Genomic DNA, 27,042 nt, shown 5'->3' on the forward strand with positions numbered 1-27,042 from the left:
TCTTTTATACCATTCTGAAAATATGGTCTAGCACATCAAAGAGGACTTTACAACGCCGTGAATGGTTTTAAAATGATTATTTTGAAGAATTTCACCTCGTTTTATGCAAAGAATTTGTTAAACTATGCCTTTACTGTATACATTTATATTCTATATAAATAGTTTCTGTGGTGATCACTTTCTCTTTTTTTCTGCAGAAAAGATAATATGTCTCATATTATTTGACAATTAAGATCTCTTGGGGCATCGTTACCTGTCGTGTTTGATTGACGTCTTCTTCCACAAGCGGGGACAGCGAGCTGTACTGCACAATAGAGGAGGAAAGGCTGTGGGCGGGCAGGCAGGAGCACCGCTATCCAATGGGATTGGCGATGGGAGGGAGTTTGGCGAACTCCAGCTTTGTTCTAACTTACTGGGACTCCAGCACAATATGACTGAAGCGTCTGCACCGTTATTCCACGGGACGGTGCGTAGGCTCACTCGCCTGCATACACTTAACACCGCTGACTTGCGCCCCAACTTTGGATAAACTTTTTTTACGCATCTCCAAGGAGTCGGGAACTTTTATTTTCTTTTGTCTTTCATGGGATTGTCAGATTTCTTCTTGAAAATGCTATTTAAGGAATTGAAATGAGACTTTCCTGATCTGCAGGAATCATTCTCTCCGTTTAGAGGATTTTGTTGCAATTAAACGGCGCGGTGCGCAGGATAAAATAACACTTCTGGAGCACTTTGGCACACTGACTAAGTCTGGAAAGAGTTTCTCGTTGAGTTTTGTCTGCACATTTTCTGGAATACAATGATTTGGTGACTCGTCCAAACTCAGTAAAGTTGATGCATCATAGGCATGAACTCTGTCTGAGAAAGGTGGACTGCCTAACTGACCATGGCGCTCACAGGTATGGGCTCAGGCCGGCTTCATTTGATTCTACTGATGTTATGGACTCTGTCGCGGTACTCAGCATCCAGCCAAGTCCGTCAAGAGTTTCAAGTCCTAGAGGAACAGCCCATTGGCACCTATGTGGGCACGATAGGGACCAAGCCCAGCTTCACGTACCGCTTCAGCGAAAATCACAAACTTTTTGCAATTAACGCCACCACGGGAGTCATTTCCACTTCATCTGTGATTGACAGAGAGGTTTTGCAAAGTGATGTCATCAACGTAGTGGTGCTGTCCAGCCATCCCACCTACCCCACTGAGGTCAGGATAGTAGTTTTGGATATTAACGATAACTCCCCGGTGTTTCCAGATGCGTCGATTGTCGTGTCTTTTAAGGAGGACGCCAGCAGCGGCAGGCAAGTGATCCTGGACACTGCTACAGATTCCGACATAGGAAGTAACGGAGTCGATCACACCACGTACAGAATAGTGAAAGGCAACGAGCAGAGGAAATTCCGCCTGGATATTACAGTCAATCCTAGTGGAGAGGGGGCATTCTTGCACCTTGTTTCAACCGGAGGCTTGGACAGGGAAGTTACTCCCTTCTACCAGCTCCTGATTGAAGTCGAGGACAAAGGAGAGCCGAAAAAGTTTGGCTACATGCAAGTAAACGTCACTATTCAAGACATAAATGACAACCCCCCAATTTTTGAGCAGGACCAGTATCAAACCAGTGTTTTTGAGGATGCAGCTGTAGGTTCAAGCATCCTGGAGATTACAGCATCAGATCAGGATGAGGGAGCAAATGCCGAGATCAGGTACTTTTTAGATGAGGGGACACCTTTCCAAATTGACCCCAAAGCAGGTACTATTATAATAAAAGAAAGTTTGGATTATGAGAGTAAAAAAGAATATTCTCTGACTATTCATGCTGTAGATAATGGGGTGCCCTCTCTGTCAGGCAGAACAGAAGCCACTATCAAACTTTTAGATGTGAATGATAATGACCCTGTTGTGAAATTTCGTTATTTTCCCACTACTTCTAAATTTGCCTCTGTAGATGAAAACGCACAGATTGGCACAGTTGTGGCTTTGCTTACCGTTTCAGATGCAGACTCCTCTACAGCTAATGGTAACATATCTGTTTCAATCTTAGGAGGCAACGAGCAGAGGCACTTTGAAGTGCACACGTCTCCTGTGCCCAATTTAAGTCTGATCAAAGTGGCCAGTGTGTTAGACAGAGAGAGAATTTCCTCATACAACTTGACTGTGTCTGTGTCAGACAACGGTAAACCTATGGCCAGGTCTTCTTTTGCTAGTCTGGTTATTTTTGTGAATGATATCAATGATCACCCACCCATATTTCAGGAAACAGTGTACAGAGTAGATATCAGTGAAGATATACCAAAAGGCAGCTACATTAAAGGGGTTTCTGCAACAGATGGTGACTCTGGGCAGAATGCCAACCTGCGCTATTCCCTGGTGTCTGGAAATGCTTTGGGCTGGTTCTCCATCAGTGAAAACAGTGGTCTGGTAACCAGTGCTGCTTTGCTGGATAGAGAAATAGCATCTGAAATTGTGCTCAATATTAGTGCCAAAGACCAGGGGCTGCAGCCCAAGATTTCTTACACTAAACTGATAGTCAACATCACAGATGTGAATGACCAAGTGCCTACATTTACACAGAGCACCTATCATGTTTCACTGGTGGAGCACGCTCCGGCCGGCACAGAACTGGTGGTGCTGTCTGCCTCAGATGACGACCTTGGGGCCAATGGAACTATCCGGTTTTCATTTGATGCAGAGACTCCAGCCAGCGTCCAGGAGCTGTTTCGCCTGGATGTCGTGTCAGGGCGATTAAGCACAGCCGTGGAGCTTGACAGGGAGGATCAGGCCTCCTACTTACTCCACATCCAGGCAGCAGATGCAGGCAGCCCCCCTTTGCACTCTGTAGGAAAAGTCAATATCACCCTTTGGGATATCAATGACAATAGGCCAGTTTTCTATCCTGTACAGTATTTTGCAAATGTGAAAGAGAACGAGCCCTCTGGTTCTTATGTAACCACGGTTTCAGCCACAGACCCCGATTTGGGTAGGAACGGCACAGTCAAATATTTCATTACAGCTGGAGACTCTTCCAAATTTCGCATTAATAGCAATACAGGCAAAATTACCACACTGGTGCCCCTGGATAGAGAGGAGAAAACTGCTTACCAGTTGCAGGTGACAGCAGCAGATGGCAGTGGCCTGCGCTCACACACACCGGCCATTGTGACTGTAACTGTAATAGACACACAGGATAATCCACCAGTGTTCAGCCAGAAAGTGTACAGCTTTGTCATGTTTGAAAATGTAGGTGTTGGGACCGTTATAGGGACAGTGTCAGCAACCACAGTTGATTTAAATACAAACATTTCATATCTGATCACCTCAGGAGACCAGAGAGGGCTTTTTGATGTCAACAGTGCAGGTCAGATCACAGCATTGAGCCAGATAGACAGAGAGGAGCAGGGCTTTTATCAACTCAAAGTTGTAGCCAGAGCTGGGGAGATCACAGGAGAGGCCTTTGTTAACATAACTGTAAAGGACTTAAATGATAATGCTCCTCATTTTATTCACACCGTGGAGCATGTGAGCGCAGTGGAAAACTGGAGCACAGGTCATGTAATATTCCAGGCCAAAGCTTCAGATCCTGATGAAGGTGCAAATGGCATGGTGGTCTACAGCCTCAAACAAAACCCCAAAGGACTGTTTCATATTCATGAGAAGCATGGCCTCATCACGCTGACCGGGCCGCTGGAGATCACGACAAGTTCCTATGAGATTGAAGTCAGTGCATCAGACATGGGAGTCCCTCAGCACACCTCCAGCCTCATCCTCATCGTCAGCGTATACGACGTCAACGACAACTCACCTGTATTTGACCAGCTCTCATACGAGGTCATCATCCTGGAATCTGAGCCTGTCAACAGCCGTTTTTTTAAAGTGGAGGCCACTGACAAAGACTCCGGTCTTAATGGCGAGATTATGTATGACATCGCTGGTGGGAACACAGGTGATGTGTTTGGCATTTTTCCAGACGGGCAGTTGTACATCAAAGCGGAGCTGGACAGAGAAATCCAGGACAGATATAACTTGGTGGTTACAGCCAAAGACAGGGCTGTGGAGCCGCTGAGTGCCACTGTAAATGTAACAGTGATTCTAGATGACGTAAATGATAATCGTCCTCTCTTTAACAGCACCAATTATGTGTTTCATTTTGAGGAAGAACAGAAAAGAGGGTCGCTTGTTGGGCAGGTTTTTGCTGAGGATAAGGACTTTGGCCCAAACAGTGAGGTCAGATACACATTTGAGACTCCACAGCCCAACTTTGAGCTGAATGCCATCACAGGGGAGTTGACGAGCACTTTGCAGTTGGACCGGGAGTCACTCATGAGACAAAGAGGCGCCGCTGTGTTCAGTTTTGTGGTTGTCTCGTCAGACCAGGGTCTCCCCAAACCCCTTAGAGACCAGGCCAAAGTGCAAGTTTACATACAAGACATCAACGACAACCCGCCTAAGTTCACCAAAGACATATTCCAGGCCTCCATCTCTGAATCAGCTCAAAACATGACACAGCTGCTACGGGTCTCCGCCTCAGATGTGGATGAAAACAAAAATGGACTGCTCCGCTATCACATCGCTGAAGGCAACGAGGAAGGCCAGTTCACAATCGATAGCAGCTCTGGACAGGTGACCCTGGTTGGAAAGCTTGACTATGAATCTACATCTTCATATTCACTAAAAATCATAGCTGTTGATGCTGGGGCTGTGCCCTTATCCTCTTCTTGTATGCTTAGCATTAGCATCTTGGATGAAAATGATAACTCTCCCATCTTCCCTAAATCCTCACTGTCGGTTGACGTCCTGGAGAACATGAGGATAGGGGAACTGGTGGCCTCTGTGACCGGCACCGATGCAGATTCAGGTCAGAATGCAGACATAACGTACAGCATCACAGCCACAAACAACCATGGCACTTTCAGCATCAGCCCTAACACTGGCAGCATTTTTTTGGTTAAAAAGCTGGATTTTGAAACGCAGTCATTTTACAAACTCAACATCACTGCAAAGGACAATGGCAGACCTCCCCGCTCCTCATCCATTCCTGTGGTTATTCATGTCAGGGACTTTAATGACAACCCTCCCGTATTTACCCCTGGAGACATTTTCAAATCCATCCCTGAAAATCTTCCTATCTCTGCCTCAGTTATGACCATTACAGCTCAGGACACAGATGCAGACATAAACGGCCAGCTGCAGTACTCGATTGTTCAGCAGATTCCACGGGGAAACCACTTCAGCATTGACCCAAGCACTGGGCTTATATACACCAGCAAGGAAATTGACAGAGAGTTCTCAAATCTCTTTGAGTTGACAATCAAAGCCACTGACCAAGCATTTCCAGTTGAATTTCGTCGCTATGCCCTGAAAAATGTAACAATATGGGTCACGGACCTTAATGATAATGTTCCCACTTTTGTGTCCCAGAATGCACTTGTGGCTGAGCCTAACATAGTCATCGGCTCCATCTTGACCACAGTGGTGGCCTTTGACCCGGACGATGGTGCGAATGGGGAGGTGGAGTATGAGCTTGTGGAAGGGGATTCGGACACTTTCATCATGGACAGGTACAGCGGGGATATTCGCCTGGCGTCCCAGCTGGTTCCATCCCGACTCATGTACACCCTCACAGTGTCAGCCACGGACCACGGCACTGACCGCAAGACCTCCAGAACTGAGCTGACCATCATCCTTCAAGGAGTGGATGGACCTGTTTTCTCCCAACCCAAATACATCACCATCCTCAAAGAGGGCCAGCCACCGGGCACCAACGTCATCTCCCTGGATGCCTCGAGTCCTAGAGGCTCTGCAACCAAAGTGGAGTATTTCATTGTGGCGGTGCGCAGCGGCGGAAAAGCTGTGGGTCGCCTTTTCACCATCGGCCGACACACAGGAGTGATACAGACAGCTGCAGAGTTGGATCGAGAACAAGGGTCTGACCTCTACCTGGTGGATGTGTACGCCATTGAGACAGATGCCAGCCAGCCCAGAACACAGCGTGCTGAGGTAAGGACACTGCTGACTTTTCTATTCTCTGCAGGTACTGGAAAGCCAGCTTATATTTTGCACTATTGGTCTATTTGATCTGTTTGGCAGGAAAAGGGCATGAACTCACCCACTGGCATTTGTTAGAGACATTTGGATTAAATAAATGTAATAAGCAAAGTTGGAGGGTGGGTGACTGTCCAAGTCACACATAAAACAGAGCCACCAATTGCATTTGGGTGTGCATTAATTTTTTTTTTTTTTTACACACTTTGCATTATATTAAATCATAATTTTGTTGGACACGAGTAAGAAAGCCTTGTTCTTTGGCATGATAACTTTATTGTTCTCGTTTCCAAAGCATTCTAACCATAACAATTCATCTTGAGTGTGGCTCCTATAATATTTGAGTCACGGAAAGGAAATGAGCATTGCATGTCTTCTGCGCAAGCTCCTCTAGCGCTTTCCTGAACTGAAATATTCTTATCAGCAGGTTATGAACTGCACAAATCAAAGAAAGAAAGACCACTTTTTAATTTCCCCACAGTTGACATAATTCATTCAAGGCTGCTCAATTTCAAGACCCACAATGGTTTCTTTTGTGTCTGAAGCAGAAATGAAAAGTAGAGCCATTCATACGGTGTTCCAGTACAGGTATGCATCATCAGCGCTGGTATTACTTTGAGCCTGTGGGCCTAAGGCTGTTTTGGCACTGGGGTGGTCTTTGGGTGCCTTTATACCACCAGGAACTGCTCCACAGGCAATAAGTGACCATTAAAATTAGTTGACCTCTTAAGACTTTGTAAAAGGATCAGGGCAGAGAGAATGAAACTTAAGCTGTCCATTGAGTTTCTTTGCATTATGCGATGCACTGTTTTTAGGTTTTCTCTGAAGAAGATGGAGTTAATTCTCTCAAGTGTCATGTGGAAACCCTAAGGCCAGTTTGGGTGACTAATACCTAGCCGCTAGTCAAATTAAAAGCAAATGTGATTCTATATATGTTTTTGAAATTTTATCCAGGGCTTAAAATACCATGTTGTTACAGACTCGATGACACACATATCTCATATATTTAAAAAAAAAAATGTGTTTCATGTTAGTGCATTTCTAAGAATGCCTGATGCAAAATGATTTAGGAGTTTAAGATTAGCAGTTCAAGATTGATGCCTTTTCAACCAAGACGCATATTGAAACTGAAATCCAATACAGCAATCTGTTATTTGGAGACAAACTCACATACTATTGAAATCAAGGATTACTTGGCAAAATCGTGTTAGCAGAGTTAACTTAAAAGTTTGCCCAGGCCAAATGGGAATATCAAATGTTCTCTCACTTTGCCTGCAGCAAAGATGGCAATCTACTTTCCTGCAGACTCTGCTGTCGGGCTAATGAGAGAATATAGTGCTTCACTGCTTCATTCCCAAACCTTAAACTCTAGATTGGTTTCATGGTAAGTTTGAACTTTCTCACCCCTTGGAGAGATGACTTTACCATACCACCTGGCCGAGTAGTCAATCTCTCCCGTTTGAGAAGCGTGAGATCTAATAACGTAGTGGAATTCAAATGACCGTCCACATTTGGATACACGGGCTGGTTTTTGTGCTGCAAGGCAATAAGCAGTCGGTTTTATGGCCACATTTTTTTTAACAGCACAACTGAACAGGTTCTGTTCAGACTGTTTGGGTCTCCTCTGTCAATGGGACCTCAATGCACAGTGTGGTACAATAGTGTAAACCTTCTGACTTAGACTAATGTTTTTCCAGTGCAGTGTTTATACACCAGATACCCGGTAGCAACTTGGGGAGTATTTCCATCCAAGAGGTTATGACCCTTTCACATTCTCCATTTCCCATTTTCCCCATTGATTGGATGCATGAGAGAAAGCTGGCATTTTCTCCTGCACTGTGCACCACGGTTGATGTTTTGGAAACACTTAAACATAGAGAATCTTGTTGGAGATGCTTTATCAGTGGCTACAATCTCAAACAGCTCGGGATGTTTGTCAGTAATTGTTGGTTGGTGCCTTCTGGCAAACATCTGGGTCATATGTAATATCCAGTGAGGTCTTCATTTAACTAAACAGCGATTCTTCTTAAAGTTTGTTAATCGTATTTTTGCTGTTGTCATTTTGCATTTGGAAATGTTTTTCTTATGACTTCATTACCCAGAGATCTCTGAATTTCTTTCTCCTATTTCCTACTTTGGGTAAATATGCTGGGGAAAACATGTCTTGGCGGCAGCTTTATCTATTGTTGATGAATTCATTCAGTGTTTAGAAGGATGTTTTTCATTTGAGTCAAAGTTTTGATTCATCACATCCTGGAATGTCCGTGTTTACAGGCGAAGAAATATGTTGGTTCCACTTTGGGCCATCGGCGACATGACAGGAGGTGTTTATAAGCTAGATGAAACACCTGCGATTAGGGTTTATATGTTAACTGCCAAAAGTAAAATGGTCATTACATGCAAATGTCACCTGCCATGTTACAGTGGGGCTGCAGCAGACTATTGTTTATTATTGTTCTTTAGAATGGCAAAAGCATCCATCAAAATGACCCAGAAACTGTGTCTTGTATATTAAAATCATATTTCGGCATTAGTCAGAGTCATAGCCTTTGATCAGTAAACGCTAAGTGACTGAACACTTTGCTGGTTCTTAGAGGAGAAATGAAACTGTAGTTGCAAAAGCCACTCTGTCTATCTCCACTGTCTGTCATTGCACTTTCTGGGTAAAATATGTCTTCGTACCCTTTTAATGAACTTAAGCATCCTAGACATGTCACACAGCTTCCATTTGTGTTGGCAGTTTTTGCAGACTTTTCATTGCCACCTTTCACAATCTATTTTTTCTTCTTTTTTAAGTTGCATATTTGGTTGGAGCATTCCTTTGCATAAAGGAGTGAATGCTGTTGAAGAAACCAGAGAGGTCTCACTAGTCTCTGTTTCTTATCCTCTCTGCACACTCTCCCTTCATCAGCCCCCTCCTCACATTCAGACGCATCAGCCCCTATACACTGTAGTGCTACAACTGTTTTCTTAACTTGCTGTGAATCAAAATGAAGTGCTGTTTTTTGGACAGACCCTCAAGTGCCACGTCAGGCCTTGCCCCCTCCTCCTAAAGGCATTGTTCCCCCCTTAAAAGTAAACACAGTCGCAGTGTTGAACAGGCCTTCCTTTGTTTTACTTTCGCGGATAAAGTGTTGCGCTGCCCCAGCCGTGATTCGAGGGGCTTTTATTATTTTTTTGTCTGTGCCAGCGTCTTTCCTTGGCAGATTTAGGCGTGTGTATGGATGCCCCTGTCAGACTACTTTCCTCCCCTGTCTGCACCAGTGAGCGACACACAGTCAATCTGTTTGGGCCCATGAAACTGAGGAAAGAAAAGAGTGTTTTGGGAGGGTTGTGGACATGTCAGACGGTGTTATTGGGAGTTGTGGGAATAAAGGAAGAGGTGGGGTGACGGGAAGCGTTATTAGGAGGGTGTTCGAAGTGCCAGACACAGGGACCTTTGCAAGGACATGGGAAGTAAGAGGCACAGTCGTGGTCCAGGATCATGTTCAAAGCAGGTTCAAGAAAGAGGGATCAGTCTGCTAGCAGGTTTTGGACATCATAGTCGGGGAATGCAGTCAGATACTAGGCTCAAATTAGTGTTGATCCATTGTTATGGATAGTTTGAACTCCATTACTGTAGATTCGTCCTCCCCTCCTCATTAAAGCTGTATATCTTCATGTCTTTACATCTCATTTGTATTTGCGTGCCTGTTTTGTGTCTCTGAGAAACTGCTTGCAGTCTCACTGTCAGATTCATAAATCTCAATGGTAGCAAAATGTCAAAGTCCTTTCGCTTTCTCCATATTTCATGATGCTGAAGCTCCTCTAATGTGAATTCTGAGGGAAATGTGATCAGAGGCATCGTTGGCGTTGTAGAGAAGACAAAAAAAGCCTCCCTGAAATACAAAACCTGTAAAGCCATCCAGGTCAGCGAGGCAGGAGAACAAGGTCACGTACACGATGATGTGATATGCATGCTGGTTCTTCTTTGTGCATTCGTGTCGTTTTGTGAGCGTAATAAAGGCTGAAATATTGATGACTACAGTTTCCACAGAAAAGAGGGAGTATTATTACCGATAACTCCAGCTGTGCATTTAAACTTCCTGAATAAAAACAACTGGAAAAAATGCTTTCATTAGATTTGAGTCATATGCAAGTTTAGTATGAAAATTTCATGTTCCTCAGAAGGCACATTTTACAAGAACTGGATGAAAAATGATGCAGAACAAACTGCATCCTTGTGTATTGTAATTCATGCTTTAATTGTGATATTTTGCTTGTGCACATGTGCTTGGGAAAGGGTGGTAACACACTAGTCTGGCCATTACCCAGGTTGTAATTCACCCCGTAATCTGGCTGGACAAGCGATTTAAAATGGTGACCGAAGAGGTGACGCATCTGCTCAGCTCTCCTGGTAGGTGGTCTCTCCGGGTTTTGGGTGAACCTGTGAGTGAACCGGTGTTGGGGAGTGCCGGTTGTCTCAGACCGTCTATTCGTTTTACGAGACGCCATCGCCATAAAAGCTGAATAAACATTCACTCATGCGTAGATGCCTGCAAGCAAATGCTGCCAGAAACACACACACACACACACACACACACTGACCACAAGCTCACACAGACTCATGTGCAGAAATATGAAATGGTAGCAACAGTCAAAATAATTGTTTCATTTTAATTAGTATGATTATGTTACTGTCAAATAAGATCATTGAGAGCTCTTTTCTGCGGATTCAAAGTCAAACTCATGTCCGCCTTTTATTGTATTGAACTGTCTGTTTGCGTTTGCCTTTTAGTTTGTGCTTTGCTGAAATTTTGCTTGTGTTAAGTTCTTACAGATGCTTGTATTAGTGATGAAGATCAAAAATACTGTCCTGTACATTTTTTCTGAAGAGCTCTTGTACGCTAGAGTAGTTGCTACAGCAGGCCTCCTCAACATATGACTTTTTTCTCATAACACAGCTCATAACACACACTTATGAAACTCGGGCCTGAAAGGTCAAGACCTGGATCATATTGTTCTGCTGTGCCATGTTCTATAAAGTTAAGCCAACCATCGCATTAGTAATGAAACGGCTAAAGTAACCCTTTTTTTGGCACAAGACACAGAAGCTGGTAAATCCCACAACTCACTTTCAGTTTTTCACCTGCTAAATGAATAAGGAGTCAAATTCTTTATTCGTGGCATAATCATAAATGAATCTCCATGTGTTCTGTAGCAGTTAGGCTTGAAACCTTCCTTTATGATAGAGTTGAATAGTTAGAGTTAGAGCTGGATCAGGTAACTCTGAACCATCCATTAGTAAGGCGGCTGTGGGTTCAGGCTCCTGAGGGACTTCCCATGATGCACTGAGCATTTCTTCTCCACTTTGCTCTTTTTACTTACGATGCATATGTATGCCACTACTGCATGTCATTAAGTTTTTTTAAAAAAAATTAGTAGTTGTGTTTTGTCCTTGTCTCTCTACACTCATCTTTTTCATTTCTCCTTCCCGTCACCCTCCAACCATTAAGAGCAGATGGCTGCCACTCCCCGAACAGGGTTGTGATGGAGGTCTCTTTCCGTTAAAAGGGAGTTTTTCGTCCCTACCATGCCAAGTGCTTTCACATAGGGGAATGTTTGATTTTCGCTAATATTTTAAGGTTTTCCTGGGAATATAAAGCGCTTTTCCTAGTTTATAAAAGTTCTTAAATGTTAAATATTGTGCAAAAACAGATAATTAAAATAACGTTCAATCAAGAAGTCAGGAACAGAGTCATATTATGTATCTGACCTGCAGTTCAACTCAGTCTTTTGGTATTTGGGAATTTGTAATGGTGCTTTGGACACATGTCGAATCCAGTAAAGTAAACTGTCATCCAAGTAAACAACATTACTTTTAAGATTTCACTGGCATTGTCTGAACTTTCTAACACTCATTGTATTGTCTTCTGCGGGAAACTGAATTGTGCTGGTGTGGTAACCCTGCCCTGTTCTACTCTAAACAGGTTAAAACAAAAATTATTTACATATTCTATTTAAAAAAAGAAATGGCTAACCGCTGAATTATGTTCATGAAAGGAATGTATGTGTGTATTAAAAGAAAAATCTTTAACTCTGCAGTTGACTGTCCGCAACTTAAAAAAAACCCAAAATAACTTTTTCCCCGTGTTCTGCCTCATGAAAAGTCAATGCAGGACCTTCGGTTAGAATAATAAATGAATGCGGCCAGAGCTGTGCATGCTCTGCAGAGTTTTGCATCATTGCGTTTATTTTCACTTCAGAGATTCATTTCTCTTGTTGTGTGACTTTGATTGTCATGCCTCATTTGGGAGGGGGTCATTCCTCTGTCTTAAGCACACATGCTCGGACCAAATGTGCGACTGAAATAGTATTAATCTCCGCTGGGAATGCCTTTCTCCTTTGGTCTGCAGAATCTGGCCTGATCAAAAGGGAGACCTTTACTGTTTGGTACTGTAGCAGGTGGGATTTCTTCAAGTGCAATCAGAAAGGTCGATGGGAAGCTGTGATCTAAAGTTTCCAACCTTTCCAGTCACCCAACCACAAAAAAGTTTGATTGGGAGTAGCTGAAGTGGGAATGATCAGGTAGAGCTATGATTTGGTTTGTACATTTTGCCTGAGCAAGTGCTACATAAGGATATAAATCTTTGAGAGTATGACTACATCCCTGTGATTTCTTCATCACTCCTCTCTGCTCTGCTCTGACTGTGAAGGGACCATAAAATATACCCAAGTCTCTCCAGCTGAAAAAAAAAATGTTCCACTACTTTCACTTGTAAAACGAATGGAGTTTGAGAGAGAGAGCGAGAGCGAGAGAGTCAGAGTGGTGGGTTGATTTTGGCACATATTCTCAGTGGTAATAATGGATCCCAGCTACAGAATGATTTGTTCTTCCACGTGACTTACCGAGCTCTCTAGCATCAACAAACACTCCACATGCAGAAATACACACAGCAAATTTCCATTGTTTTCAAAGCTCAGACTTGACTGTGGTGCCTGGTTGACCTGTCCGTCTGCTTTGTGTCCCAGAAAAAACAAAAAAGAGCTACTTGCTGCTCTTTCTGCTCATCTCACTTCCCTCTCCCTCACGTCCATCAGCGGCACCCCTTGTGTGACATTTGGTGCTTTTGGCTCACTCACTGATCCTCCCATCTTCAGGGACATCAAACAAAAAGGACACAGAGAGGATTTCTGCTGTGCATGCAGAGTTCTCACGTGCACACATAGCCCTCATCTCCCCTGCTTGCGGTAAGATGAGCGACCCGGAGGCAGGAAGGGGTATCTCCCACAGCCTAGGCAGATAATTTAGGATCTAGAGATGGAGGGAGGTAAAAGGAGGAGGGGTAAGGAGAGTTAAGGTTGGAGCTGGGAGAAAGGGAGGGAGGAGTGGAGTAGGACTTTAGTGTCAGGAGAAGGAGACAAGCAAAAGATAGACTGGCACCAGAGAGCAAGAGCTTGTGTTATTGTTATCTCCCATCTTATTTTACGAGTTTTCCATCAAGAGAGTCACTGTAGCTCATGCTCTGCGTGCGCCACACTTTTAACTTTATTAAGAGGTTAACCATACCGTGATTTAGAGTCTAAGCACAACTTATTTTTTTTATGTTTTGTAGCTGTGTTGTTGTGATAATATTACTTTTCAAGCTTGCAAAATCTTTGCAAGCTTTGTCTTGCTCAGTCTGCTGTGCAGGTCTTAACTCAAAAAATAAGCCAAGCTGCGGTTGATTTGCAGCTGTTTTCAATTTTAGAATTGAAATATTTCAGCTCTCAAAATGTCCCTGCATGACTTTTCCGGCACTCAATTTCTGTGCAAGTTGTTAGATTTTTAGAATCATGCAATGGAGTGTTAGTCGTAATTCTGTTCGTGCTCTTCATTTGACAGCTTTTTGGACGTTTCTTTGACTTTGAAAATCCGCTGACCTATCTAATGTGATCTAATGGGTTTTTCCCCCATATTATAGCTGATTTTAATGTTTTGTTTCTTTTTGTTTTCTAATCCTTTCTTTTTCTCCTCTTAGAATTGTGTACTGCGAATATTATGGAGTGCTATTGAGGTCATTACAGACTCACGCTGTGCAGCCAGACATTGTTTAAACCCACATCATAAATCAATATATCAGCCTTAATTTGAAAGAAATGTGTACAATATATTTTTTTTAATAGCTTCAGCTGAGGAACTGAAAGAAAAGCCTACGGCTAAGTGTTTAAAGGGTTTGTTCACCTAACAAATAAATATCATTTTATCATTATTTGATGAACAAGTTAAAAATAAGCCTAGAGAGAGATTACAAAGATATTTATGTTTAACCATTAAGGTTTTACTTAACTGACAGGTGCCTCTTATCGGGTGTTTCTGGGCAGATTGATTGCTTCTGAACCACCTTACAAACAATCAGAAAACTCAAGCTTCCTCGCTGCTTAAATTCCCCGTATACATCTTCCTCCCTTGGGTTGTTTTGCTCAAACGCTGTGGTTGTTTGAGCACGTAGTCGAGTGGAACGTCCCGGGAAAATTGCTCGTGGTCACCAGGACAATAACTGGAGAGTATGAGCTTCACTTTGTAGGATTATTATCTCATTGAAGGAGATTCTTGGATCCGAGTTGTCTCCGTGCTGGCGCTGGTGCGCTGTATTTCCAAAGCAATAATCTTAAAGCATCTTTGATGGTGAAATCTCACAGAATATGCTGGGTGCACGCTTCGCCTTCAAACATTTCCATCTTGCACGGCATACTGTGTGGCTCTGCATGGCAGCTAGCAAATGCTGGCCCTCGATAGCAAACAAAACACAATGTTTACACAAATTTCGAACAACTGATCTGCTGTCAGAAACAGAGCAGCAAGAACTCCTGGCTTGAAATAGCTAACCATTTTGGTGAGCGCGGCCCTGCTCTCCCCTCCTTGGTTGGGTCAGTTTAATTGAAACCAGCTGGGGAGGGTTCTGGGTAGCGATGCATGGGGGTCGACTCAGCGTGACTCAGGCTTTTACCTGAGCTGCCCCCCCTTTTGCTTTGTTGTCAGACAAAAGTTATGTTTTTCTCAAGGTTTGTGATATCTCATGCAGCAGACTAAAGGAAAGTCTGACTGTTTTCAGCTCCTAAACGAGAGAGAAAAAGCTGTGGTTCTGGTTTCGATTACATTCGTTGACATTGTGCTATTTTCGCTCTTTTTTTTTTCTTTTCTCTTTTTGCCCCCTCTGTGATTTTCCTATGCAAATGGATGAAGTGGCCTAATTTCAGCAGGTTCTTTTGTGTCGAGGTGTAATTTAACAAACTGCTGCTCTCACAGTTGACTTTATGGTCTTTCCTTTCAAACACTGTTGTTGACTTTGTATACATTTCTTAGTTATATGTGTGTTAAAGTGCAGATACGTGCCTGATTGCTCACATGCACACCTCCGTATGCATGCCTTTAACCTACTGTTCTTGCGTACTTTTTACCAAATTTTTCAGAAGTTATCCTGCTTGCTGTCTCTGGCACTGACACGTAGTTCACTGAGATGGGAAAAAAAACTAAACAGCCCACTGAACAATGAATCATCCGAAACATCGTCTAAACTTGGCTGGCCGGCTGTTGACAGACAGATCGTAATGAAGTTTCCCTCCCACGACACTAAGATCTAAGGGTATTACATAGAGGGTGATCAGATATTACATTGTGTTTCTATCTGCTCCTGGGGGCTTCTGCTATTGAGGGCTTCACTTACAGTGAGGCGTGCAGACTGAGCACAGATGCCTGTGGGTGCATGAGAGCAAAATAGCAACAACTCAACACTTACAATTTAAGTCAATCGAAATCTGCTCACGTGCTTCTTAAATAGCCAAAAGGATCTATTATTCTTCTCATTGAGTCTTTTTTTTTAAATATTTGAGTCTCTTTGTAATCATTGTGAATGCCATACTGAGGTAATCAAAACAAATATTTATTCTAGGAAAATGTGAAGCAACTGAAATGTGCTGAAAACAGTGCCAGCTTGTTCTATGCGCTGTCAGTTTCGTTTCACTAGATGAAGGACTTTAAAAAGAGCTGCACCCTTTTTGCACGTTAGTATTTTGGCGCACGTTTTCATGCATCTGACTGATGAATTATCAAATTATCAAGGCTATGAATAAGCTTGGACTTGACTCCTGGAGTTTTTGTTTAATGATCAGTCATACTGGAGTACCAGCGTCTGACCTGGAAATACCATCAACGACCTGCCCAGCACCCTGCTTCACGCCCAGTGTCAGCTGACATAGGCTCCGGGGCCCTGGTTGGATAAGCTGTTAAGAAAACAGATTGATGGAATTAATGTAAAAGTATAACTGAATCAAGGAAACTGAGATTTCTAAAAGCATCAATATATCCAGTGTGTGCCTGACAGCTTACTTAATGGACTCTGAAATCACATAACTGAGCTGTTCAAAGGTGCAGTGCTTTTTTAGAGATGTCTCCTATTAAAGACACTTCCATTAGTTTGCATTTTATGGAAATATGTCTCTTATCAGTTATTAAAGTTTATGGAAATGCAATATACAAGTGACGTCTGCATTCTTCAGGCACGCCAGCTGGCTCGGTGCTAATCCGTCCTCCTGCAGATTTACACATGATCCTGCACAGGTTCCGTGCCATTCGATGCAGCTATTTGATAAAGACTCAGTGATCCAATGAAAAGCGACACTCTCAGGATCCTTCCCAGTCACTCTTGTGACCTTTGACCTCACTTGGCAGAACTGGAACGGAAGCACAGCAACATCTCTTGGCAGCTAAACAGCCAGCTATGTGTCTGTGACAGTGTCTGTGTGAGTGGATGTACTCTTATAGAAAGTGCGATTGTGTTTCATCAGGCCGAGAAAACACTTGTGCGTATGTGTGTGAGAGCATGTTAACATGTGACAGAGTCTTACAGCGTGGTAGACTGACAGCCCGAGCGTGAACTCTGCATGCTTTCTTTATGCCTCTGACGTCTGACAAGGCTGAGGCGCTGTTGGTAATGATGTGGTTATTACTTCCCATCATGCCTCACTGCAGGCCGGGCCGTAAAACAGTGCGGTATATTCACTGTGTCCCTCACCGACTGCCTACTGTGGCCAGCACTTTGTGGCTGTTTTATGAAGCGTTTTTCACTAAGGGATACACTCATGGGACCTCGTTCACCAAACTGCTCTTCAATATGATATCATCATCATCATCATGTAAAAGATAAAATTATAACTTTATTTGCTTTTGTCATGTCTTTGAGACAGTATTTTTAAAATTTGATAGATGGGAGATATTCTTCATTAATAATAAAAAAAAGATCCATTTCACATATGAGAAGTTTTAATATTTTGTTGATGTGTTGTCTAAAGTCAAATAGCAAATAGCCTTTGAAGACTACATTGCCAACACTATAACTGGTTGCTTATAATACAAAACAGACACCCGACAAAGAACTGTCAAGTGATTTTGCATTTTTTCTCAGTTATGACCCTCAATTTTATAAATCAATAATCAATAATGAGAAAGAGAAGTATCACAGGAAAAGTCTAATTTTCAGGGCTTCCATTACCTTTTTTCCACCTGCGTAGTGCTCCTGCCCAATCTTGAAACTTTTCCACAGGTTTTGACAAAAAACAAAAGACTGGTCCCAGTGCCAGAAAACTAGCACTCGGCATGCCACCACAGCAATTACTGGGCCCAAAGTTGTAACTACTTACATCAGTGGCTCTGGGAGGGGCTACTGCAAGAATTTCAACAGTAATTCATAGATGCAGACCCCAGATATCCATCTTCTGTGACTTTATTCCCACAAAAACTACTCCAATTTCTCCCGTATAACACTACATAACATTAGGTTCTTAAATCGGACAAAATGTGGGCTTGTCAAAGGTAGAGGTGGCACCACCACTGGTGGAAATTAGGCGTATTGTTAAATTGACTTACATGTGGTCATATCAAGGGATACACTATGGAGGACAGCATCTAGAGCAACTTATTCACTGAAGCTAGGATTATCTTGTTATTCTTATGACAACATATTCATGCCTTAAGAAATTTTCAAAGAAGATTGTAATGACAGATTTTTTTTATATTTAATGGCTTTATAGTTTGTACAGTGTTTTCTTTGTCTCGCTTGAATTCGGGGTATTCTCTTTTGGGAATTATACTCTCACTGTGGAATGCAATCAGTAAAAGGGGATGGGCATCGGATTTCAAATTGTCTTTGAAACTCAAGATTTATTCACAGGCTGCATACATAACCCCCGCTGCTGAGTTGCACGAGCTCTCTACTTAGGCTGTGAGGAAACCGTGGTTGCCCCGGGCCTGGAGAAATGCCAGCTGTGGTCATATGGAACCAGTTTGATTCCCTAACTGTCAAATTCTCTGCTTTTCCCCCAGCATATAACTTCATATAGAGGATCCATAGACATAGTGCTGTTTGGCATTAACAAAACAGCGACGTCAGTTTCTCACGAGAGTTTAGATTGTATCCAACTTACCTTAATGACCAAGTATGGGGTGCATTTGACAGTGATAATATGTTCATTTTCATTTTTTTTAAACCTTAAACTCACTGCACATTGCTCGGGATAATCTTTGGAATGAATTAAATTTAGAATTCACAGTAGTGAAATCCGGTAAATTTCCACTCCTTGCACAATCTCGAGTGCAGTATCCTAAATTTATGCTAAAAAAAAGCAGCCGGCATCCCTTCTGCACCATTTAAAATCTTCTTCAAAAAAAGTATTTGTGTCTCCCTCATTAATCTTCCTCGTCTCGCAAAATCAAATTTATATCATTATGACACAAATTAGCCCCCTACAATGATTACCCTATTGTTGTGTTGTTTACATTGTTATTTTTCCGCTGCTTTGCATACATCAGTTCGCTCTGGTTTTAATTAATTCTTGCACAGAAATGAACATGGGAGCAGTCCCGGGGTGATTCATTTAGGGTGTATATGATTAGGACCGGCCTCGAAGATCAGAGGTTCTTTTTATTCTGTGGCATTGATGCTAATTCATTTACCAAAACCCCCACAAGTCTCCTCCTTCTCGCAATCCTTTCCCGTCGTGTTGAGGTTTTATTCTTTCCGATCATAAGAGCCCCAATTCCTCTGCGCTGTTTGTGTTGGATGGAAATGAGGTCTGTCCATTTCTTTAGGGATGGGTAGATCAATGGATGGATGGATGGGGGTGGAGGGTAGAGAAGCTAGTGTGCAAGCTGTCTCTCCAGGTCTCCATTGAGATGAGATTACATCGTTGGTTGGTGGCTGCAAAATGCAGCGCTCTGCTGGCAGACACCAAGCAGGACTCACAGGAGTCTTTTCAAACCTCACCATTGTTAGCGAGGGATTATTCTTTGGGTTGTTATCCCATTATGCTGTAATGGTAGCAATTTTCTGCTTAGGAATTTGGCTTTTTCTAGGGGGAAATACATGCCAGAATGTTTTTAAATCAAGCATTTATCATGTGCAATTTGTAAAAACTGTTAAATTGTATTTCCACAAAGAGTGACATTTTAGACAACTCTGAGTTCTCTGCTGGATTTATTGGGGAAATATTTGTTTACACTGATATCCTGATACCTTGCATTTCAGCATCTTCTTTTAGTTTAGCTGAAATCTTATATTGTGTTACAGAAATACTGTAAAATGAGACAACGGTCAGGTTGTTTTTAAAGTTCCTCTCTGCACAAGGCTGAAGTCAAATTCTTGAAATATTTTGGGTATTAATTTTTTTCCCGACATTAGGGAACGGTCCTTTCTTTAATATGGGATGGGACATCAACAAGGCTTTTCAAAGTAATGCTCTTAACAGGTCATTAAGCTTTTTTGAGTTTTTCTGTAAGTTTGCCCAAACACTAAAACCTTGTGTCTTTCACGTCTGATTAGTGACACTTTAATAAAGTCGTTTAAAGTTCAGCGGACTGAATTTTCCACCTTTTCTAGTGTTTCTATGGTCACAGGGAAACGACCTGCATTCAGGCCTGTACGCAATCTTTTAAATGCAAATCCTTTAAAAGTAACTGTGTAATTCTGTCTATGGGGACTCTCCCGACTTGGCTCTGAGAGAAAGTGTTCTTTTTATATAAGGCAACCACGGCTGTTTTTCTTTCTGTCTTCTTGATCTGACAGCAATTGACTAAGCCAGTCCTTAAGGCGTGACAAAAGCTTGGCAAAATCTTTACATTTCTTTTCCTCCTCTCTCCCCCCTCTCTCCCTCTCTCTCTCTTTTCTAACTTTTCGTGGATGGGCCAAGGTAGACAAAGCCTGTCTTCTCTTCCACTTGATTGGGTCAGAAGGCTGAGGTTAAATGTTTGGTTCAAAATTGTCTTAGCATTCCCAGCGTCATGTTTTTTCTTTCCTCTTTTTTAACGGCGCTCGGGGAAGCTCGGAATACTATGTCGAATCGGCCACAATCAAATCATTTACGGTGAGCTCACAACGAAGGAATTAATGCATTTTATATGAGGATGCCGAGTCTGAGGTGAAGTCCCCTCAGCAACATGTGAGAAAACGCTCTCTCTCTCTCTCTCTCTCTCTCTCTCTCTCTGTTTTACTTATTGAAATTATAGCTGTCACCCATTTCACAAGAGCTAAGGGGAAGCAGGTCATTGACTTGATTTTCATGGGAAGGCTGATTCAGCCATTCAGGGTCTGATAGGTCCAGTATTGACAGCCCTTTGCGCGAGGGGAGGGGAGCATGCCGCCTTCATTGTACCCACGGTTTGCTGAGGAAAAACAAGAGAGCGCCTGGGAGACAAAGACCTCAATGGGAACAGTAGCCCCTGTGTCCCCTTGCTTCTGACTGCTGCTGCTGGGAGGCTTGTGTCTTCCATTCTGGCCTCAAGTGCTACTCCCACCCTCTCTCAAACACCCCGCCACCCACTTCTCCCGCTCTTTTTTCATCCTGTCAAGTGGCTGCAGAGGTGTTGCCGTTTTATCCTCTGACCCTTGACACCCTCCCTCTGAGTCGTATCGTCTCTGGGTGCAGAGGTTGTTTGTCATCTTCATTGGACGAAGAGTACTCTTCAGATCTGTTTGTTGCCGACCGTGCTAGGAGCATTACTAAGGTTCTCAAGTGGGGCTTTTGCTGGAACTGGTCACAGGTATAGGCCCAAAAAAACGAGAACATATCTCATCCATATTACTTTAAATTCATTACTGCACGTTCTCAGATCCTCAGTAATGCACCAGAGGAATGATTGTCGATATAGCAAAGAACACAAATACATGCAGAGGTTTTGTGTCACTCCTTCTTGCTTCTTACCTTTCATTAACCTATTTCTTTTCTAAATAGTGTATGCAGTTGGTGGGTGTTGGCAGCAGTTGTCCAGCTGTTGTCATTTGTATTCACTTCAAATCCTGCTCTCAAGCTCTTGCTCTTGTATTAACAAGTTTGTGTCAACCAAAGAGCCTTGGCCAGCCATCAGAGTGTAGTACATTGGTCTAGGTTTAAGGTTATCGGGTCAGTCTTATCGAGCCCTCTCTTTGAAGTAATCCCTGGCTCTGCTTCGCTTCTGATAAATACTGTATGTGGGCTTTGTCTGGGCAGGCGTCCAGGATGTGTGAAGGATGGAATATTTGCTGGTAGTGCTTACTTAGAAGTGTTCCAAAGCCCCAGCTAATATATTACCAAGGTTTGCCAGATATAATTTTAAACCTGACTTGGAGCTTAAGAACGCAGGGCTGCATTGTTGGGTGAAAACACATTTGAGCTCCTGTGAGTTGTTTCTACAGACGCAGAACTCAAGCTAAACAAAACAGTTTTTATTTTTCATCAGTCTGATATAATCCTAGGTTTTGTCATTGTCACTCATGCTTACTTATCTCATGCTTTTTCACAGCTAAATCTGTAATCTCTCACACCAATTAAAAGAACACACACGACAGAAGGAGTTATGCGATTACAGAAAAAGATGTGGGTCAGAAGCTAGCTTTTACCAGGGTTTCATGAGCAGGGAAAAGAAATACGATTGCACCGCCTGAACTTTAACCCCTCCCGACTTGGCATCCAACCTTTAGAGCACTTTCTGACCTCTAACCTTTGGGCTAACCCAGGAAATTGTCCCGACTCCCTTTGACAGCGAGTCAGTACCATCTTTCCGACGTTTGTTGAAAAGAATATAATGAGAACACAATGGAGAGTAAAATCATGCTGTGGTGACAGTTGGAGATCACAGCCCATGAATTTTTGGTTTAAGACATCAAAATGATGATAAGCCAACTGGTAACCATTAGGCCTGTATCCTTCAATGAATTTCGAGAACACACACATCTTGGCTCCCTTCAGATTTTTCCTTTCTTTTGGTGACCACAGTGGATCGGCATGGCAGATTTTGTAGGGGGACTCTATCTTCCACACATCCCACACACCCTCCTGCTCCCTTTCCCCCTCAATCTAATACTGGCTTCTTTTGAAGTGAGGATTTTCTGGAGAAGTGCTTCAAAGCCCCTCCCCTCCACCCCACACCCAAATCTGTCTATTGAAGTATGAGGGCCCCAGCTTTCATATGGGGATATGGTCCTTCGATTTTGGGTCGTGAGCTCTTTATCGTAATTTACTGTATCAGAGAGTGCTTCTCTCCTGGTATGTGGGGATTGAAAGGAATGGTCATGTGCTGACCTGATTAAGAAGTTAGCGGTGACCCGAGGTTAAACCCTTTGAGTGGAAGGGGGGTGGGGGTGAGAATACAAAAGACGAGTTGGAGTGGGCATAGTGGGTGGAAAGAGGTGGTAAAAGATGGAAAAATTATCCCAGTTCCAACTACACCACTCAAGAAGTGAAACTTTGCAGGAACTAAGGTCAAGGATTCTTTTCACTTGCTACTCCCAGTGCCTACACCCTTAAAGAATTTGAGATAATGCCATTAAAACTAACCTTTCTATTGTCACTGTGACTTGTTTTGGTAAGGACACATTTTCCTTATCATGTTCCATTAACTTGACATTACCTCACTCTTGTCTCTCCCCTCTCTGTAGCCTCATTCCTTTTCACGATTCAAGGCACCACCAGACTGTTTTTGTAGCTGGCTTGTCTCTTTGGAGGACCGGAGTAAACTGAATGGTGACAGCTTTGCCTGCCAGGCGAGTTGTGTGGCGCAGTGTCTGTATTGAGTCTAGGCTTGAGTTTTTTTTCTTCTCCCTCTGCCTCTCCCCTTTCTGTGTTTGATGAGAATCAGACAGATTTAGCCGAGGTTTGAGCAAGCACAGAGGCCGGCCGGCTCTCCGCGTACCACTGCTGCCATGCTAATAGTGGCACAGCCTGGGACCGCGGAGATTATCTGTTACCAGGCAGAGATGTCACAAACCCAGGGGGTTTTTGTTACCTTCAAAGAGACGCCTGGTCAGTCTTTCCCCTCGTTAGTTATCACACTGACTTAAATGAAAACAAAAAAGGGCAAAAACAGGGGAAAGAAGTCGTGAACTGTGACACATCTCATCAGCCAGCATTTCTAGTCTTTCTTTTTCCATCCCATTATACAGTCTATTGACCGTCCTAGAAGTTTTTATTGCAGGATTTCCGCTTTTCACTTTGACAAATAATTGAGGGCTGATGTCCTTCCTGGCAACGGATTTACATTAAAATGCTCTGACCCGTTTTGATGGTTAACTTAACCCAGCTGAGCAAAGCTCGCTCCAGCAATCAGATGTAACGGCATATTGCGTTTAATTTGGAAAAAGTGTGTTAAGGATTCTTTTCTTTGAGGCTAAGTTGCCTTAAAGGGAGGGCGGATCGGAAACTTTCTATGCCAAATCGGTGGTCAAAGTCACAGTTTCTCTGCTTCAGCAGCGTGACAGTAGCCTTATCGAACTTTAACAGCTCTCCCACAGAAGTGAAGATGTCTCAATGCTGTCTTTGTAGCAAACTCTGTCAGTCAATGCTCAGTGAAGACCGTGCAAAATTGAGCTAAGTGGAATTAATGAGCGAATTTTACCCTGGAGACCCGAGCTGCCGTTGTCTTTGTTTGTTAAAATGAACGTTTTCACTGCAACCCTCTCACCCTTGCGTTGGACTTGCCAGGATTGCTTGGGTCCAACAGGTAATTCCCAGGCATTTCCCCTTGTTTGGCTAAGGGAAAAAAAAGGAGCATCCACCCGTACTACCCATCCATGTATGTAAAAGTCATTAGCCATCGGGAGAGGAAAAAAATGGAGAAGAATTGAGGTTGATGTGTGCAAGAGTGTCCTTAATGCTCATTACTTCATTCAGGAAAGATTTGTCACATCTTGGGAAATGTTTTAAAAATGTAGACGTTAAGAAAAAAAGCAGAGAAGTGGCTTGTCAAGTTAGGGTACATTTTTTACATTTGTCTCAATGCATTTAGCTTTCAGTAATGGAAAAGAGTTTACTCAAATATTAGATGTCAGTTGCCAGGATTTCCATTTAACTCTACATATGTCTAAAAAAGAAGCAGTACTTTTAATTCTGCTAAAACTTGAACTTACTTAAAGGACGCCGTCTTGCAGTTTGGTTTAGATAAAGCTTTGACGGTTCTGTATGTCTCATTGGGTTCATCTCTATGATACTCATATCTCACTGCAGGTTTTGTTGCGAGACAGTAGTCTTTTTTTTCCAGCATGCACTATACATACTCATTTTTGATGATGCAGCATGTATGTGTGGCAGTTTCAAAGCAAACAAATTGAGCTATTGGGACAGAAGTGACAAAGAAGGACAAAAAAAGCCTGATTTCCAAAGATTTGTTCTCGCCAGATCTTCCTGTAGTAGTACTCCACATCCTTGTTTTTATAAGTGGCAACTTCTGGGTTGCATCATGGTGTGTAATTTAATTAATTCTTACAGTAACTGATAATTTCTGGGTCTATAAGGAGATAGTCATGTCATGCATCACTACTACAAAGTATTTTCTCCACAAGAAGAAATGAAAAACCCAAAGATATCTACTTTATTTTCACCTAACATAAAGAAAAGCAATAAACTGTAATAATTTCAAAGCTGTAAGTAAAAGACGTTTGGAAATTTTGCAGTAAAATTGGTGATTAATTGGTAATAATTGAATTTCTATGAATGTGTAAGTATTTGTGAATGTGTATTGGCGTGGGGCTTTGTGGGTCTTAGTGGGGATCCTCTCGGGCCCCATGGGAAAATGATAAAAGCCTTGTGAGACACTGAATCACCGGCCTTTGAGGATTTCCACAGGCCTGAAAGGCAACTGTGATAATTCAGGGACAATCCTATCCCGGTGGTCTTCCCACTGGCATCCCTTAATAACTATATTAGCAATTAAGAGAGGACGCTGAGCCACACTCGGAGCCTATAGATTGTCCCTTTTTCCCTCATCTCGGCTGGCTGTGGCAAGGCTTAATGGGCTGTGAGAAGACATCATCCATGTACTCTTTAACCCTCATCCATTATGGTCTCACCATAATAGATAACAGACTTAAGATAATGTCACTTGACGATATAACACTATACGCGGTGTTTATTTTCAGTTGCCGTCCCTCGACGGTTGCTCAACATTATAAATGAGCAGATTGTAGAGCAGCTGAGGGTGACTTAAATTTAGAGTTTGAGGTTACAGATATGGGAATTTCTCCCCTGATTTCAACACCTTCAAGGAGGGTGAGTGATGTGGGGCCCAGGCAGGATCTCATGATGGATTCTGGGTAGCATTCTTCTAGACAGGCATTAATGTAATGTAATTTTACCTAATTCACCAAGAGGATAACCCAGCTTTCATTCCATAATCATAGTAAACCTCACATGTGCACATTTCTCAGGGATGATTTGCAAACCTCCTCTCACAGCCCAGTGATCTGTCAGCTTACCTCTTTATGAAGCTCCCCTGAGGGTTCATAGCATGTTTGCATAGAGTTGTTGTTGGATGAAGCCCACATGTATGATACATAACTGGGCGCTATCATATTCATCGCATACTTAAAATTTGAGCAAGCCTTAAAATGTTACAAATGTTTCCTAATAAATCTGTATTATATGTCTTGTGTGAGAGACCAGTGATTTATGCCCCACTATTACCTTACTGGGTTGTGTCATTTAGCTAATTTTTTTGTCTTTGGTTTAGTTTCCAAAATTGTGCTTGTCACTACCGCTTATTTTTGAGTGGATGTACATCTGTAGGTAATGTTTTGGTACTTTATTATGTTACCCACCCACCACAGAAATGAGGCTTTAAATATTGTTACATACTTTGTTTTTTTACATTTAGGTTCATTTTGATGGTGGTGTCTTTTCTTGCAGGTTTTGTTAATCTAAGAGAAACTACAAGACTAGCTCAGGCATTTTTCTGTCCAAACTACTTAACTTCATAATTGTTGCAAACTAGAAGTAATCCATAAGCTGCTGTACTTACCAGTATATACATTGCCTCACACAGAATTGTTGTACTGTATTTGAAAAAGAGTTATCTAGTAAAAACAACAAAGGAAAAACTAAAAAAAACACCAACATAATTTTATCTAACAAGAAGTTATTCTACATTTTGCATTCTCTGAGATTTACTGATCGGGTCCAGACCCTAAGGCTTGGAAACAGTTTTGAGTTGATTATTTACGGCATTTTATCGTATTATATTTCTTTCCTTCCTTTATCTTTCAGTCCATCTAGATAAAATATGTGTGTTTTATATTCCTAAATCAATACTATGACTTTAATTTTAATTGCAAAATGGCCAACAATAATAAGTAAGCACATTTCTCAGCTGATGGATCCGTGTGAGTCACAACCATTTCTCTGTGAAGAACTAAAGAGCGTGTGTGTAGCTCAGGTTGTATCATAGCGCCTGGAAGAGAATAGATGCTGTGAATTATTTGCTGACAAAAAAAGCTAATTCTCCCATCAAAGTCTAAATAAGTTTGTCTGTAAGCAATTCTTTTTTGGTTTTTATTAATTTTTTTTTCTGCCATTTGCTACCTCGATTTGCCTCCTCTTACCGCACAGCATTTCTCAAACTATGTGGTCAGCGAACGTTAAGAAGTTATGGATAAGCATACTGATTCTGCTGATGAGCAACACTACCCTCCCAGCTCCCCATCCTTCCTCTATTCTGTCCTAATAGGAAACAGGGGAGATTCATCCTCCAA

At 42.4% G+C, this 27,042-nt stretch overlaps 1 protein-coding gene across 1 annotated transcript in view; it reads left to right on the top strand.

The window, feature by feature from the left end:
- The first annotated feature begins 444 nt into the window (after positions 1–444).
- The window catches only part of LOC116311470 (protocadherin Fat 4), a 100,185-nt gene continuing 73,587 nt past the window's right edge, over positions 445–27,042 (top strand). The window contains exon 1 of the mRNA XM_031728594.2: positions 445–5,989. Within this exon, the coding sequence (XP_031584454.1) occupies positions 887–5,989 (5,103 nt within the window). The 5' untranslated portion in view covers positions 445–886. The remainder of the gene's footprint in view (positions 5,990–27,042) is intronic.

The sequence above is a fragment of the Oreochromis aureus genome, linkage group 2 (assembly GCF_013358895.1).
Source record: "Oreochromis aureus strain Israel breed Guangdong linkage group 2, ZZ_aureus, whole genome shotgun sequence".
Lineage (NCBI taxonomy): Eukaryota > Metazoa > Chordata > Actinopteri > Cichliformes > Cichlidae > Oreochromis > Oreochromis aureus.